The sequence below is a fragment of the Oncorhynchus nerka genome, linkage group LG13 (genome assembly GCF_034236695.1).
Source record: "Oncorhynchus nerka isolate Pitt River linkage group LG13, Oner_Uvic_2.0, whole genome shotgun sequence".
In the NCBI taxonomy this organism is placed as follows: Eukaryota; Metazoa; Chordata; class Actinopteri; order Salmoniformes; family Salmonidae; genus Oncorhynchus; species Oncorhynchus nerka.
The window spans coordinates 79,831,016-79,848,816 of record NC_088408.1 but is presented as its reverse complement, the minus strand read 5'-3'; the positions used below and the strand labels follow the sequence as shown (position 1 = coordinate 79,848,816).

Below are 17,801 nucleotides of genomic sequence, written 5' to 3'. Positions count from 1 at the left end.
AGTCTTTATTCTGCAACACTTGCGCTGAACTTTGTTTACTGACTACAAGACCCAATATGTCCAGCCAGCCACAAACTAACTATCATACGATGGAATATAGCTGTACGCGTTGAGATTACAATTGGCAGGCAAAAAATAGGCTAGACAATCATTTAGTTTACGAAAAATAAAACGCTATAATCCATATGAGTTAAACAAATGTCTAACTAATGTCTGATCGTGAGATCAATAGTATTCAGGTATTAAGTGAGGTCATATTGTATTGGGTGGTGCAGCCATTGCACCAATTAGGCAATACATACAATTGGGAAATTATGGGAACAAAATAACCATAAATTAATACATTAATCCAAACTCCATAAGAATAGACGCAACAACAATGTCTAGTTCATTTGACCAAGAAGCTCAGGACAACAACTGCCCCATGCCCAAGGTATTTGGAAATTACGCGCGCTATCATTGCACAACCAAAATACCCAGTAATATAATTTACTGTATAATTGCAGCACTTTCAAACCGGACATCCGCAATGACGTTATACTTTTTTCCCAAAGTGTATTCAAATTTGGCACATGATTGACCAGATCTTATTCAAATAAAACATCCAGTCAAAGCGTGCACACTTTTTTTTCGAGCCCTGCAAGGGAGGCGTGGAGCTCTCACTTTTGACATTCTCTCTGCGGTAGCTTCTCCTCAAGGCAGACGAGCGAGCTCTTATGACATCACCCAGCCGCCGAATGGGGGAGAAGGGAAGAGCTCTCTGCGGATGAACGAGGTTTTGAATCATGTGGACGTGTTTGGGCATATCAATTGAATTCGTGCAATGGAAAAGTTATAAATGTTGACCATATCTTCAAAAAGATTCAGTGGAAATACTTTGCCTTAAAAACAGCGGAGTTACCTAAACTACTTCGCCAAAAGGTCACTGAATATCAACGAATGTTAGAGGAGAAATGTAAAACTATTGCAGCGTATGTTCCTGCGCATTGTGTCTAGCCTTCTGTTTTCTGGAATAGGGCGTAAAGGAAGCAGAGGAGAGACGGATTTCTCGACCTGATTTCTCGCCTATGGACGACAGCGGTCCCCTCTCTCCAAAAGCAAATGCTTTCAGTATAGCCTCTCTGATTTCAGCTGCGGAGCAAGCAGGAAACGCAACATTTGACAAACACCGCACTGGCCTGGACAAGCAAAACCAGCACAACTGTTACACTTCGTTTAAAATGCACTACAGCACTGTCACCAGAGAAATGGAAGGTACGAGCGCGGTCTTGACAATAACCTTGTAAATATGTGCTTGCTTCAAGTTTGTTTGTTGCTCATCTCATGTTGTTGTTGTTGTTTATGTTGTTGTTGCATACAGATGTGATCTTGTTCCGGCAATATACTAACATTGAGCATCCAGATGTTTGAGTTAGTGTAACTCTATCAATAAAACAATGTTGATGCTAGACTAGGCTACAATGTAAAGGTAAGTTCATATAAAAATATTCCCGAAAAGTCACATCCAGTATATACTATAGGAATATTCCGCGAAAAAATATGGTGCATATGACAATAGGAAGTTATTCATAACTTAAACGAATCATAACTTCGGGAAAAAAACTGTGTTCATAGGCGAATGATATCTTTACAGAACTGCAGAAGCTTGTCAAAATAGTGATTTCAGTTCTTACACAAGCTACTACCATCAGAGAAGAGAACGAGAACACATTTTGAAAATAAGGAATGAGAATTTAGGGGCGGGGGTTCATGGGTCACCAGTGCGTATTAATGGTAAAAACAGTTGACAATAGGCCTATGTCCAACACAGTGGAATTGGGTCCCTTATCCCAGTTCCATTTGGCATATAATAATAATTCAAGATACATTAACCCCAAAATAATGTTGCGTTTGTTTGTTCATGCATATACGTGTTTGTTTACCTCGTAAAAAAGTTGTCCCTTCACTGTGCCAGCTAGCCCGTCTATTGTTACAGGAGGACGATGTGGGCGATACCCTTATCCAAAAGTAAATGGGTGCCGGAAAGCCCATTAAAAGGGGCGCACTTCACTGTCAATCAGTCTCGTCCCAAGGCGAGGAAAGGCACATTACCTGCAGTTCCTTATCTAAATAGAAATAAGAACCGGTTTTATCGTGAAGGGGAGGCTCTGTAGAGAGATAAGAGAGAAGTCTGGATTGCAGTCTAGCATACCGCAGTAGCGCAGCAGAGCGGAGGCCGCCTGGAATACTTTTGAACACAATCCCTCGAAAAAACAATTTACGTGTATGCACAGGGTTATAGCTCCACAAAAACATTTTTGGTCAGTATTGGGAATTATAATTAGGGACGCAGCAAAATAAAAGTTCTAAATGTTTTTTTTTCCCTCGCTATTCACTAAAGGCAACTGGCATTTTAGGATTTGTGCTGTAGTTTATTACAGCATTGGATGCAACAGCGAGGATTAATGGACGCAGAAAATACTGATAGACGCACGAAACGGAAACTATTGTAAAACTATTCGAAAATCTATAAAGGCTGTTTGACTTTGAAAAAAATAACTCAAGACTACAACTGCTTTCAGTGTGCAAAGCATATAGTAAAATCCAGCTTTTGGAATGATTTCAGCAATATCCAGTCCGTGGCTGACGCAGCTGTCCCATTTTTGCGATGTTGCAGCCTTCACGACCAGCAGCCTAAGCAGCCTCAACGCACCGGGGAGTTACCATCTCTCTCCGTCCCCCGGGGACCCCTACAGCCAACATGACACCCACTTTGAGCCATGCCCGGCCGCTCAACACAGCTACAACTACTCGGGGTCGAACCCCGCACAGGCCCAGCAGAGCGACACCGGGTCTTCCAACTGTTCCTCGTCGTCCCCCAGTTCCACACCAAACAGCAAGTCTCTGGTGAAAAAGAACCCTAAGGTGGCCAACATTAACGTTCAGTTGGAGATGAAAGCTTTATGGGATGAATTTAATCACCTGGGAACGGAGATGATCGTTACTAAGGCTGGAAGGTGAGTGGAAGTTACACCATGAGACATGCAGGCTTCCCTGGGTTAGGGTGCATTGGGCTTCCAGATATAAGCTCATGTTATGAACAAATATTTAGTTTCCTATTTCAAATGTATGCCATGAGAGCTTACACACGCAAAGTAGGCCTAAATCATGAGATACGTTGGGAGAAGATATTTAAAGTTGGTGTGTATTTACTCAATTACAAATTGATGTTGGTGTGATGTTGCAATAGAAATTACGCAGCAATATACAAGCTTATCGACCTATTGAAAACATCTCTTAGCTCATTTTACTGTAATATTTAGATAAAATATTCACTCAAAAACTAGGCCTATTAAAGGAATATCCTGTTGTGTTAAATATCATTTCTAGTCAGACTGTAACCGAATCAAATATTGTGCCTGCAGTTTTTATGTTAAACATTCTCTGAAATTAAGCATTTTTATTTAATTTGGAGTAGTGGATACAATGAAGGGTAGGCTATTTCACAGCAAACATTTAAAACGGCCTACACGTGTGGGCAGAGAAAGCTTATTATTTCTGACTGAATAAAATGAGGATATTCGAAAGGGCGTTGATACAAGTTACGCATGCGTTTTTAGGGGATAATTGTATGCGTAAAGGCCCCTCTGTTTCCCCTGTGTGAGTCATGCTTTCCTTGACATAAAGGCCCACCTCACAAAGGTTCAACTTGTGCTTTCCTATCTTATACAGAGTAATAACACCATAACTAAGGCATGTAGGGGACAATACATGAGATTGTTAAAACAGATAGAGAGCTATAAAGAACGTTCCAGAATTCGCATTTTTCGGGCAATGGCATAGATGCGGTAAAGATGTCAATGGAATTCGAGGTAGTAATGCTTGTATGGATGCCAACCCCATCATCACCAATCAACTGTATTACAGTTAAAACGAGTGACTACCACCACCGATTTCTGTATGCTAGCTATGCTACCAGTTGAATGAACAAAAGTGACAATTTAGCAGTTACTTCTTCTAAACCTGCAAATGAACAACTTCTAAATGTTATGCAGCGAAAACAGCCAAATATTTCCAAATCGACAGGAATGAGTAACCTGGCCTGTTACAATACATCAATCATGAAGATTTTGACGAATATCCAACTTTTGAGTTATAGCTAATTTATTCGACTGTTACGGTTATGCACCCCTTTCCTTTTAATACCCTATAAAAATGCAACATTTTGCGCTTTTCAAAAGCTAGAAAGTTTTGCATTAAAATAACTTCCTACTGTAAACAATCCAGTTATTAGTAAAATTACAGGCCTATGCCTATTTCTTTCTCTCATAATATAACCTTGATATTTACATGCTAGCTCGTAGGCAACGGAGCAATAAAACAATATTTGATAGCATTTGATAGCATAAATATGAGTAGCAGTCAAAAAACATATTGGTGAATTTGGCTATATGACCATAGGCATTATTTATGCAATGTCGTAGGCAATTGTTACTGGACAATTTAGGCCCACTTGCCATACTATGAATTACTACGTTTATTATTCAATATTTATTTTAGTATTTGAGGTCCATAAGAGATGGCATTTACGAATGCTCAGTTGACCTGCTCTGTGTTATAGGGTGACAGCAGAACATCTGTCATTCCAGAGACACTGAGCAACACAGGATCTGAGGGAGAGCACTTTAAAAGCTACTTTAGCCTCACCTATCCACAACTGTAGCATTGAATAGACACTGACGTTAATTGAGCAAGGATTTTAGGATCACTTTCACTGGTTTGGCGGATTACTTCACATACAATAAAACGTTTTAAGGTATATGAGACACCCCACCCCGTCTGCAAGTGTGTGCATGAGGGGAGAGAGAAAGAGAGAGTAGGCCAATTTATGAAAGATAGGGTGAAGGAAAATAATTGTCCCTTGATGCAACAACGTGTGTGTGTGGTTAGAATTCATCAAAGGGCAGAAGAGAAATGCAAGTGACTTGCAAAAGTATTCACCCCCCTTGGCGTTTTTCCTATTTTGTTGCATTACAACCTGTCATTTAAATGGATTTTTGGGGGGATTTCATGTAACGGACATACACAAAATAGTCCAAATTGGTGAAGTGAAACTAAAAAAATGGAAAACTGGTGCGTATTCAATGTATTCAACCCCTTTGCTATGAATCCCCTAAATAAGATCTGGTGCAACCAATTACCTTCAGAAGTCACATAATTAGTTAACTATGATCACATGATATGTCACATGATCTCACTATATATACACCTGTTCTGAAAGGCCCCAGAGTCTACAACACCACCAAGCAAGGGGCACCACCATGCAATCGGCACCATGAAGACCAAGGAGCTCTCAAAACAGGTCAGGGACAAAGTTGTGGAGAGGTACAGATCAGGGTTGGATTATAAAAAATATCAGAAACGTCCCACGGAGCAACCCCCGAGCTGACAAGGTACAAATCTGTCGTTCTGCCCCTGAACAGGCAGTTAACCCACTGTTCCTAGGTCGTCATTGAAAATAAGAATTTGTTCTTAACTGACTTGCCTAGTTAAATAAAGGTAAAATAAAAAATAAAATAAAGAAAGGGCCGCCCACCAAAACTCACAGATCAGTCAAGAAGGGCGTTAATCAGAGAGGCAACAAAGACACCAAAGATAACCCTGAAGGAGCTGCTAAGCTCCACAGCGGAGATTGGAGTATCTGTCCATAGGACCACTAAGCCGTACACTCCACAGAGCGGGGTTTCACAGAAGAGTGTCCAGAAAAAATCCATTGCTTAGAGAAAAAAATTAGCAAACAGGTTTGGTGTTTGCCAAAAGGCATGTGGGAGACTCCCCAGACATATGGAAGAAGGTACTCTGGTCAGATGAGACAGAAATGTAGCTTTTTGGCCATCAAGGAAAACACAGTGTCTTGTGCAAACCCAACACCTCTCATCACCCCGAGAACAACATCCCCACAGTGAAGCATGGTGGTGATAGCATCATGCTGTGGGGATGTTTTTCATTGGAAGGGACTGGGAAACTGGTCGGAATTGAAGGAATGATGCATGGCGATAAATACAGGGAAATTCTTAAGGGAAACCTGTTTCAGTGTTCCAGAGATTTGAGACTGGGATGGAGGTTCACCTTCCAGCAGGACAATGACCTTAAGCATACTGCTAAAGCAACACTTGAGTGGTTTAAGGGGAAACAGTTAAATGTCTTGGAATGGCTTAGTCAAAGCCCAGACCTCAATCCAATTGAGAATCTGTGGTATGACTTAAAGATTGCTGTACACCAGTGGAACCCATCCAACTTGAAGGAGCTGGAGCAGTTTTTCTTTGAAGAATGGGCAAAAATCCCAGTGGCTACATGTGCCTATCTTATAGAGACATACCCCAAGAAACTTGCAGCTGTAATTGCTGCAAAAGGTGGCTCTACAAAGTATTGGCTTTGGGGGGGGGTGAATAGTTATGCATGCTCAAGTTTTCCTTTTTTTTTGGTCTAATTTCTTGTTTGTGTCGCAATGAATAATATGTTGCATCTTCAAAGTGGTAGGCATGCTGTGTAAGTCAAATGATACAGCCCCCCCAAAAATACATTTTAATTCCAGGTTGTAAGGCAACAAAATAGGAAAAATGTGAAGGGGTGAATACTTTCGCAAACCACTGTACAGTGTTAAATACAGCTCAGCGTAATTTGCAAAAATGTAACCATACTCTAACATTGTTTATTCATGCATTGAATCACTTCATACAAAAAAACGAAAATCCTGGGCCTCCTTCTTCCTTGGAAGGCGTTATAACATGAGGCCTTCAGCAACAACATATAGGCCTAATGCAAAATGCATACCCTATAACAATACTATTGTTGTGGCTGCGGGTGAGATAATGTTTTCGACTGTTGAAAAAAGAAAAAAGGCTAAATGGTGTAATCTAAAATAATATCGCGAAGTACATCACAACATATAATTTATTTTCTGACGGGGATTTGCCACAATCTCCCAAATCCCACGCAAGCAAACCCCAGTGACAAACATTTGCAGATGAACCCATAGACAATGATAGAGCCAAGTCAAAGAAAACCGATGTAAACGTATCATGTGTTTTCTTCTGTCAGGCGAATGTTTCCAACATTTCAAGTGAAAATATTTGGAATGGATCCTATGGCAGACTACATGCTGCTAATGGATTTCCTACCAGTCGACGACAAACGATACAGGTACATTTTATTTACCAAATGAACAAGATACAAATCTATACTCTTCTTGGAAAATATTTTGTGCCAGTCTACTTTCCCTGCAGTGAATGTATAGGCTATGGCATATGTTCCAATGAGCATGTATCCAACTCAAAGTATAGGCCCGAGACAAGGAATTCAATTGAAAAACAGAATGTAGGTCTATGAAACCTCAATTAAAATGTTGCTCCTTTCTTCCTGTCTTAGGTATGCTTTTCACAGCTCCTCCTGGCTGGTGGCGGGTAAAGCTGACCCTGCTACTCCCGGGAGAGTTCATTACCACCCGGACTCTCCCGCCAAGGGCGCACAGTGGATGAAGCAGATAGTCTCATTCGATAAACTAAAACTGACTAACAATTTACTGGATGACAATGGACATGTAAGTATTGTAACGAAGACCTTAGTTTACAAAACAAGTATTTATTTGCACTGCTTGCCATTGCTTTCAAATGACTTGAAAGAGAGTCTAATATTTATATTTATAAAGCACCTGCACATTCGTTTTGTCTTGTGTGCCAAAATGTTTCCACGGACAGAGTTACTTTTTTCAAATTTATTTTCCTACACCTATAGTTTTTTCCAGGTTACTTATTCCTGGTGAATAGATCTGATTGATTTTACATAATTTTAATCATAATTTTAATGATTTGATCAATTTCATCGTGCGTAAAATGGTTAGTGCGTAAAATGTGTTGACTTTCAAGATAATTGTGCTTATTAACTAACCCCTGCGTTGATTAGCCATCGGGGGATTATGAAAACACATTTTTTTAGTGACATCGCAATCGACAAATGTCCATTGAGCTTTTGAGTTCATTTTATAAGTCCGTTTTATTCCATTAGGCCTAACATTTTCCCCGCTCCCGCTGCAGATCATTCTGAACTCAATGCACAGATACCAGCCGAGATTCCACGTCGTCTACGTGGACCCACGCAAAGACAGTGAGAAGTATGCGGAGGAGAATTATAAGACCTTTGTTTTTGAGGAAACACGGTTCACGGCGGTCACAGCGTACCAGAACCACAGGGTAAGGATATCTCACTTTACATGCTATGCAGATATAATAACACACATTAGGCCTATATGATAAAATCACAGCATGATATTGGATGCTTGTTGTAGTGTGTTTTTGTGTTTTCACAAACTCACGAACTTTATGCAGTGTTTTTGCACCATGGGGCTATTTAAAAAGTATAACTGAATAAGGCAAACTATAAAGCGGAAGGCATTAAACAGCACGATATACGTGGACCCAGCCTGTTTGCCTCTATGTATAATAATGAAGTAAAACTCATAGTATTAGCCTAGTAAGTAATAGCCTAATAATTTGCATGAAAAATAATTCGATTGACAAACGAATCCTAGATATTTTAATTCATGTGTGCATGATTTGACTATTACATATTTCCAACAGGGCACAAATGAACACCATGTAGGCCTACTGCTAGTAAACCCGACTATAATGCACTATGACAAAATTAGGCTACATACAAAAACTTTCCCCCCCAAAAAATCTAAATTTATGTGAAACACATTAAGGATTAAATTAACCATCTTTAAATGTAAACCAAATTTAAGAAATGTAAAAAGAGCTATTTGACGTTGCATCATTCCTTTTATGGAGCAACTGATTCTTGCTTTGATCCCGTGTACTTTAAACAAATGTTTTTCTTGTATCAAATAGCTGAACATAATTCGTTTACATGATATTTTTGCGCCTGAAAGGTGCACTGATGCCCCTCTGCACAGCTGTCCAGTTACTCTCTTTTTTTCCTCTGTCTTTCCTGCTCTGTGCTATCTGTTTGACCTCTCGGTCTCTAACCGGTCTCCAACGCGCACCGAGGGGCTTTAAGTTTGTTGATCAACTCATTCCGGATATTCATGACCACATAACTTCATTCACGGATGTGCAAAACTATTGGTCTCATCAATTATTAAAAATGACATGTTCAGCTGGCATTTCATTTCAGTGTCAAGGTCACAAAACTTGTTAAACTGTAGGCAATTATCAAAACTACGTTTTCCATTTGTTTGTTGATAAATGCCTACCTTCATGTTGGTTATAATATATTGGCATAAACTACGTTTCGATAAAAGGAGAAAGGGGTCGCTATAGTGTCGTTCTTTAAGTCAACGTAACGGTAAATGCTTTGAGCCTCACTAGTTAGTAGATCTATCTCGCCATAGTCAGAGATACGTTCCACTCTATTTTTTCGTGTCGAGTATAGGAGGCCTAGGCTACTATGTATTTCATGAATATTACACGTTCACGTGTTTAATCATAGCCTAAACCCAAAAGCCTGGAACAATCGTGTATATGTCACGTAATGATGTGTTGTTCTATTGGACTTTCCACTTTGACATGAATGTTTACTTGACTTTGTCCTTTTCCTTGTAGATAACGCAGCTAAAAATCGCCAGTAATCCTTTCGCAAAAGGCTTCAGGGACTGTGATCCAGAGGACTGGTGAGAGAACACACACTTTGAAATTCAATTTGCTCCATTCATCAACGACAATGAACTGGATACATTTTTACAAAAGTGCATCAAATTGTCTGAATGGAACCAGTGAATAAGAAATATGTAATAGGCTATTTACAGCAAATGTCACACAAACATATGTAAATGTAATTTACTCATGTTATGTCTTGTAGCTCTGTTATCTGCCTTCTCTACCTTATTACATAGTTAAGATATTGGTATTTCTGACACACATTAAAATAGTAGGTACAGTCAGTGTAACTAAACCCATTCTCTCTGCTCCAGGCCCAGGAATCACAGGCCAGGCTCTCTGCCAATTATGAGTGCCTTTGCCAGAACAAGGAATCCAATGTCTTCTCCCCCACTTCAGAACGGCTCAGAGAAAGGTCTGTAGCCCTCCCTTTGTCTCAGATGAGGAATATAGTTCATTACTTTCACTGAGAGAGTTATTGAATCCAGGAATTGTTATCTTTTAGAACAAAGTACACATTTAATCTCAATTTAGCAATGCTATAACTGAAATACGAGTAAATGTTATTTTTCATAAGTTAATATCCATATAAAATATTGAACAGAGATCACCTACAGTAAATGTAGCTTTCACAATGTAGATTCCACAATTATAAAAATGCCTTTGTTATGCTAATGCTTGGCTAATGTGCCTACTTTACAGTCAGCCTATCTCTGACTGTCTGCTTTTGTTTGTTGTTGACTTTAGAGGACAATAGGCGGGACTACGACCGGGACCCCAATGGCACGCCGATACACGCTGACCCCGCCCATCAGCTGATGTCACGTGTCCTCAGCCCTGCCCTCCCCGTCCAAGGAGGCCTCCACGCCGTCCCCCTCACCAGTGGCCGGCCAAGCCCTCCCCACGACCTGCGTATCCCGGACGGCCACCCACTGGCCCAAGACACCCTGCACCACCACCCCTATAAGTACCCCACATCCTACGAACACTACCTGGGGGCTAAGACCCGGCCGTCACCCTACCCCATACCCGGCATCAGAGGACACACGTACCACCACCACATGAACCCAGCCACAGCTAACATGTACTCCACAACTAGTGCCCCCGCTAACTATGACTACGGTCCCAGATAATGACTGTATAGCTGTAGCCGGCAGCCACGGCCCACACACCTGGGCTTCGGCTACTAGCTAGCTAGTGCTGTGGAAAAGGAAACACGCAGGAGTGGAGGGACAACAATACAACTCTGTCTTCATGGCTGATGCAACGTCAGGAGGTTAGAAGGTTGGGAGGTTGTGCGGCACACCCGGTTGCTGGATACCCCATTCCCTCAGAGAGACAAAAACTACCGTATTTATTTAAGGGAAACGTATCTTGGCAGGAAGTACAGACTGGCCCTCTGAGACCGAGCAGGGGTCTGTCTTGACCTCTGAACTTTGACAGCAATAGCTCTACATGAGGGCACCTTTTTGCCTGCGTGGTAGAGCGGCACAGACAGTGAGCCAGCTTACAGAGGAAACAGCTTACCAGGGCCTTCTCTTAAAACATGGATGATGCATTATATTCGGACTGGAATTGATTCTTTTTTTTTGCGTTGGATGCACTTTTTGTCATTTTTGCTTTCAGAAAAGCCATATGTTATATAGTCAATCAAGCTTCCATAGATAGACCAGACATTTGCATGTTGAGCTCATTGGATAGGTGTTGAAACACCTAATTGTTTTTTAGAAGAAACAAATCTTTTTTAAGCATCTTGAGATGCCGCCCTGAGAAGATTGTACCATGGCACTGACTTGCAACAATTCAAAGTCTATAAAGAAGCAGAATGACTGTTCTGTAACTGTAAAATAAATATGACATTCTTTACTTTTAATTCATAAAGCATCTTTCTACCAGTTCTCCATTCAAATCCCTGTGTGCTATCATAGGGCCAGGAAAGACCTTGCCTCATTGATTGCATTGTTCTGTTTTCTCAAGCCGCATTTACCCAGTTGGTTGATAGTGTTAAGTCAGTGTATATGTGAGAAAGAGGACTAGGAACCTGTCTAAACATTAGGTTGTGCACTGATATGCTACAGTTCAAATGTCACTATCCACACCTGGAACTACAGAATTATGAAATGGTGTGTTGCATAGAGGAATCAAGCTAAACACACACATAGTTGCACAGTAATTTGGCAGATCTCTAGGATCATACTTCAAAAAGTAAACACACACATGGAAAGGCCAAACACATTAATTGTGTGTGTGTAGGCAAATAACTGAATAGCATGAACAGATTTCTTCCCCCTTACAACTGGGCATGCTATTGAGCAACCTAGTAAATCATCTGCCAATAGCAACATCTGATACTCAATCAATACATTCTATCCATCCCATTCTATTAAATCAAACCTTATTTATTTTTCTGAAACAAAATCTAACAATTTTTCCTGTGTATATGCTGTTTGTAGGTGGGGGGTTTTCAGCAACCTATTAGTATTTTTTTTTACATTTTATATTTTTATCATCAAAATATATATATTTTTAAATGAGTAGGCTATAAAACAAAATAGTTTTGCTGACAGATTTGTCAATTGGTCCAGACAAAGATATAAGTCAATTTGTGCCATTGCAACAATTAAATTATGAGAAAACAAAATACTGCCCTAAGGATTCAAACTTATTATTGACCAAGGTTCGATTCCCGGTCAACGCAGGGCATCCTGCCTTTAACCCTAATTGCTCCAGGATCGATGGCAGACCCTGGCTGTGATCCCACTCTATGAGGGTGTTTCAGGTAGTCAGGATATGCAACAAAAAACATTTCCAATTCACACATGCATACAAACGTGTTGTACATGTGTGAAATAGCCAATATGACAAATATAATCACCCACAAAAATATTACCTTACAAGCATCTACAATATCAAGAGCAGGAACGGCTTTATAATGACCATGGTCACAACCAACCACTTGACTTCCCAGAAAAAGACCCCCTCATCTCTTCCACACAGACAAGAAGAAAACACTAAAAACATTTCCCCTCAAAGGATATAACTCCTCACATTAAATGCGACAGTCGTGAGATATTTTTAGCTAAAAAGGGTAAACATCTGAAAAGAGAAATTGTCATTCCGTGCAGAGCTGTCAATATTTGAAGTCCTACGAGGGATGCCTCGACGTCAATGATAATTCCTGCTAAAACATGATGTTGTTTGGGGATCTGGGAGTCGAGAATGGCATGATACAATAGGAAACGTCATTATTCATTTAAATTAGGCCTTTGCATTTTTCTCTTCAAACGCATGCAGCTGCGGAAGGGTCCCAAGGTAGAGGAAAAGGACGCCCGCGTGCAGGTTGAGGTTGACCCCTGCCTGTAATGACTTGTGAAGGTATCAAAGGTTAAATAATGTTTCCACTCATTTTACCGGCGACCAATTGATCGTATAATTTCTGTTTAGGGTAGGCTACTAACACCAAAAACAGAGGCATGAACATATGGCATTCAGGAATACATGGAATATGTGTTTCTCCTAGGAACTGCTCTCCTTTGAGGCGAATAATTGTTTTTCCCCAAAGACTGACGTTATCATTTTACCGTATAGGTTAGAAGAACTAGGACGACATATTTCCATCCTTTTAACAAAATTAAGATGTAGCCTACATTTCAACACATGGATAAACTGATTATCAAATGGGCATTGGAAAAACAATAAGCTACTTTCGATTCGAAGTTTTTATGTCTAACATTACATTTCTACAAAATAATATAATTTGAAAACATTATTCGATAACTAATAATGTAAAGTAGGCCTGTACATAATTATAACATTTACATTGAAAGATCTACATGAATTCAACGATAAAAGTTCGATTATGGAGAAATTTGAAAGCAAAGAAAGTCACGAAAAGTTTACCTAGGCCGACTGTTATTCAATATAGAAACAAATGTTACAACATCTGACCAATAATACCAAAAATAATGACATTATTATATGTATTATACACATTAACGTTTTTTTGCATTTGAAAAACACATAAGTACACATTCCCCTACACCCCCATATTCCTGGTTTGTTCCTGTGTGACCTGGACAGGACGTAGCAGTCAGGAGAATTGAGTCTCTCTTCGCGTGAGCTGAACCCCGGCTGGGCGTAATGACAAGTGGCCCATCAGGAAGCCGAGGACACTGAGACCCAGGACTCTTCCGTTAGGTCGACCCAGCTGTGTTTATCCTCGCAGCGCTTCGCCTTGATGTGGGGCCAGTGGTCGCCGAACCTGCGCCACTCACCGACTGTCTGTTCGCTGGGGGCCGCCAGGTGAGGACAGAACAGGGGTCCATGGTCATCCAACTGACGGATAATTACCGCTTCTTTCACACAACAAAGGAATCTCACAACAATATGATTATTTATGTGACCGGTGATACGTAGTAGGCTATATCAGACAATATTTTTTTTAAATATCCGTGAGATGAGAGTTCCGACTAAATCCGAAATGACCTTCAGGCATGACAGATTGTGTGTGGCACAACACATGCACGATTTTACGCGAGTACATTTCTGGTCGAAATTAGCACAACTCCTAATAAATATTATCGTTGATAATGCACTCTTTTGATATCCATTTAATTTACGCGTAGCCTATATTCATGCCCCACTGTAAATATGCCACCACCCAAGCCTGCTAGAGGAACCAAACAGTAGAACAAGTGTAATTAAATACTGCATGGAAAACAGCAGCCCACCAATAATGTTCATGTTTTAGGGGTTGAGTTTATGATTAGTAGTTTTTTTACAGAAAAAGATACCAAAATGTAGCAGAAACTAAAACTATTTTGAAAAAAAAAGAAAATGCATACAAGTTTGTCACAGTGGTTATCACCATGATGCTTGTCTTTTTTTATGTTACATTTCTAAAATTAGGGCAATAGATGTTCATTATTTTTCTGCACATTCAGCTCAAGTAAACACGATTTCTAGTGACATGATTTCCAGTGTTTCCCCACTATCTAATATCATGAGTGGGTATGTGGAAAATAGCCTAACCGCAATCAAACAGACAAATACAACTTGATAAGAGTGAAATTCTGTGGTATTTCTGTATAGCCCAGCTATGCACACAGATTGAGGTATGAGGAGACTCAGGATAATGAATGATAATGCAACCAGAGGCATGGTTTGACATACATCTGCATCAGGCCCATCTGTTGTGACAGGCCTATCAGAGTGGTGCTCAGTTTGTTCTACCTTTGTGTACATTTCTCCTGCCATACCCAGGTAGCTTGGCATATCTGGGGACAGATGTTGAATATAAGCCAAGGTAGACCTACTGGAATCGTTTACCTACTGGAGTCGTTTATTTTCTCAAAGCTTTTCAGCAAGTGAAGGTACTACAGTTTATGTTCCATTTGCCATCACTGATGGACATTTTATGGTGAATATAAAACCCCATCATCACTAGAGAGCGAGATCCGTGATACATTCATATTAGTGTGCATACAAGAAATAAAAACAGCTTGGCCCACAAAGCGTAGCATTTTACCTACTCTCAAGCAGAGAATGACTATTTTCTTAGAATCATAGTCCTATTCATTTTCTATTTTATAAACATTCAAGATCAGTTGATCTCACGTCATCATCAACACCCAGTAATGCAACCCACCATTAATCCGCCAAGGTCTATTCATCCCTGTGCTGTAATAACAGAGGCCTAAACTAAGCTCAAGACTCTTGACTGAGCAGAGAAAATATCCAGTCACAATGACCCGCTGACCCTTGCCCTCTAAGGCCATGATGGACACAGCTAAGTGATAAGTGAGGCACAGGTCAATAAATAAATAAAAAATTAAATAAAAAATGTATGCCACATACACAGTTTACAGCAGGTATAATAGCTGCTAGCTCCTTCAACAATGCAGAACATGAATCAATAATATCAATGAAAAGAGTCAAGTCAAAAATAACAAGTAGAAGAAGTGATGGAAGAGGTAGTATGCATCGTAATAATGGACTGGATTTACAAATATAAAGTGGGCAGTGGAATCAATAGTATATAATAGAACAGCAGCGTTGACTGTGTGTGTACGAGTTCTGAGTGTGTGTGTATGTGTGTGTGTACAAGTAAGTTTGAGTGTAAGGGTTGGATGTGTGGGTAGTCAGTGCAAATCATTTCTACGGTGTTATTGTGCGTCCGGCCGTCGGCCCTGTTGTGGGGTCCTCTCCTCTCTCCATTTATTGACTTCCTAAATAATCTATTATGAGGTGATTTACGACGGCCCCCTCCTCCCTCCCTTAGCTTGTAGGTCTCTCCTCCATTCAGCACATCTGCAGCAATGAAGCAGCATTTGATTTATCAGAGAATGGACGGAAGCCGGCCCACGCCACTTCTGTTGTTTGTTCAAAGTCTACAGGAGAACTAGGAAGCTATTAGAGATTGAAGAAGTCGCGGCAGAGGTCACAGACAAAGGTATGGAGAGAGAAGTCGCGGTAGAGGTCACGGACAAAGGTACGGAGAGAGAAGTCAGAGCAGAGTGGAGGGAAGACAAGGACTGAGCACGCCACAGGGGAGTTAGTTTCATGTAATGAACGGGTTGCTCTTTCCTCTTACTTGGAAAAGAGGAATAGCTCGCTGCTATTATGAATGTCTGGAGCCTTTGATTTCTCTGACCTTTTCCTGTAGTCTGACGAGCTACTCCTGTCTAGGTCATCCCAGGAGAGGGGGCTTTATGAAGCAGAGCGTCTGTGTGAACGTCTATTTGAAGTCCTAGCGGTGTCTGCAGCACGGCCATGTAACACGTGGGATCCCATGCTGCTCATTGACTCACTGGGATATTATTAGACACCATTTAAACCCGGTAAAAAAACAAGACTTCTCTGTTTTCTCTGGTCGTTTGACAACAAGTATGGCGGCTTCTCAATCACCCTGACCAAGGAGGACTAGTTCAGATTCTACGGTGCAGTGATACATAATGCTTTGTGGATGTACAGAAAAATATATATTTATTAGGCCTACCAGGAAATACAACAGAGAAAAGCATAGCATTTACTTTCAAATATTTAGAAAAAAAATGTATGTATTTGACACACCAATAATTTCCCCTATAGATAGGCAACATACTACATTTACAAAGAAGAGAAACAAATAGACATTTATAGACCAAACTGAAAATAAAAGTCTAACCTCTAACTTTAGTCCATATCCCGACAGGTCCCTATTGTTGAGGGCCACTTGTTCAGTGGCTCTACTTAACAAACAGCTTTGTCTACTCTGTCCCAGTCCTGTGGTTAACCCTGTTTGACTGCTAGAACCACAACACTGGATTACACAGCACTTCATGTGCAATTTATATCTTCAAATTCAAGTCCGCTCAAGCAAAACTCCTACCAGATTGGTAAACACAATAAAACAATTGGATTTGACAAAATAAGGTGTTAAAATTCAATTCAATCAATTGTAAGCAGAAGAACTAACCCGCCATCTTGAGTTATTTACAGCTTTTGTTTGGAAGCACAAAGACTTCATCCTGACCTGATCCATCTTGGCTATGTAGAAATAAACTATTGGAGAGGGGAAATCTCTAGAGGTGGTACTTCCAGGAAGGTAAGGCCATGATCGGAAATGTCTTCACACTCCGAGCCAGAAGATCCTGCCCAGTAATCGACACAATCCACCTGTAGTATGTACAGCACTTTGGTGTCTCGGGGAGAGTTGGCATATGCAAAAAAACACATTTCCAATTCACACATTGGTATTAATACATAAGTGGACAAGTGTGAAATAGGACAAATATAAGCACCCACCAAATTATGAAATTATTATTATTTCAGATACAGACTGGGGAGAGTATAAGGAGTCTTAACTGTAAAACAGTTGGCATGATTACTGAGGAGAGGACTCCCTCCACACACTCAGAAAAAAAGGGTTCTTCGGCTGTCCCCATAAGATAACCCTTTGAATAACCCGTTTCAGTTCCAGGTAGAACCCTTTTGGTTCCATGTAGAAACTTTTTGGGTTCCATGTAGAACCCTTTCCACAGAGGGTTCTACATGGAACTCAAAATAACCCCTTTGGAACCCTTTTTCTAAGCGTGTAGTATGAGACAAACCGTACATAGAGTCAGTCACAAAGTTGGGGTTCCTACAAAATACACAGAGCCCAGTGGT

At 40.4% G+C, this 17,801-nt stretch overlaps 1 protein-coding gene across 2 annotated transcripts; it reads left to right on the top strand.

Moving 5' to 3' along the window:
- The first annotated feature begins 536 nt into the window (after positions 1-536).
- Positions 537-11,526, top strand: LOC115140229 (T-box transcription factor TBX1-like). 2 transcript variants are annotated; one of them, XM_029678456.2, is made up of 8 exons: positions 537-1,254; positions 2,606-2,996; positions 7,081-7,182; positions 7,408-7,579; positions 8,073-8,228; positions 9,600-9,667; positions 9,968-10,068; positions 10,401-11,526. In XM_029678456.2, exons 1-8 carry the CDS (start codon positions 1,068-1,070, stop codon positions 10,784-10,786), a joined length of 1,563 nt encoding a protein of 520 aa, XP_029534316.1. In that variant the 5' UTR covers positions 537-1,067; the 3' UTR covers positions 10,787-11,526. The 2 variants fall into 2 exon arrangements, with proteins under 2 accessions (XP_029534316.1, XP_029534317.1); XM_029678457.2 differs by having other exon boundaries at positions 538-1,254; positions 2,657-2,996.
- Positions 11,527-17,801: the final 6,275 nt, after the last annotated feature.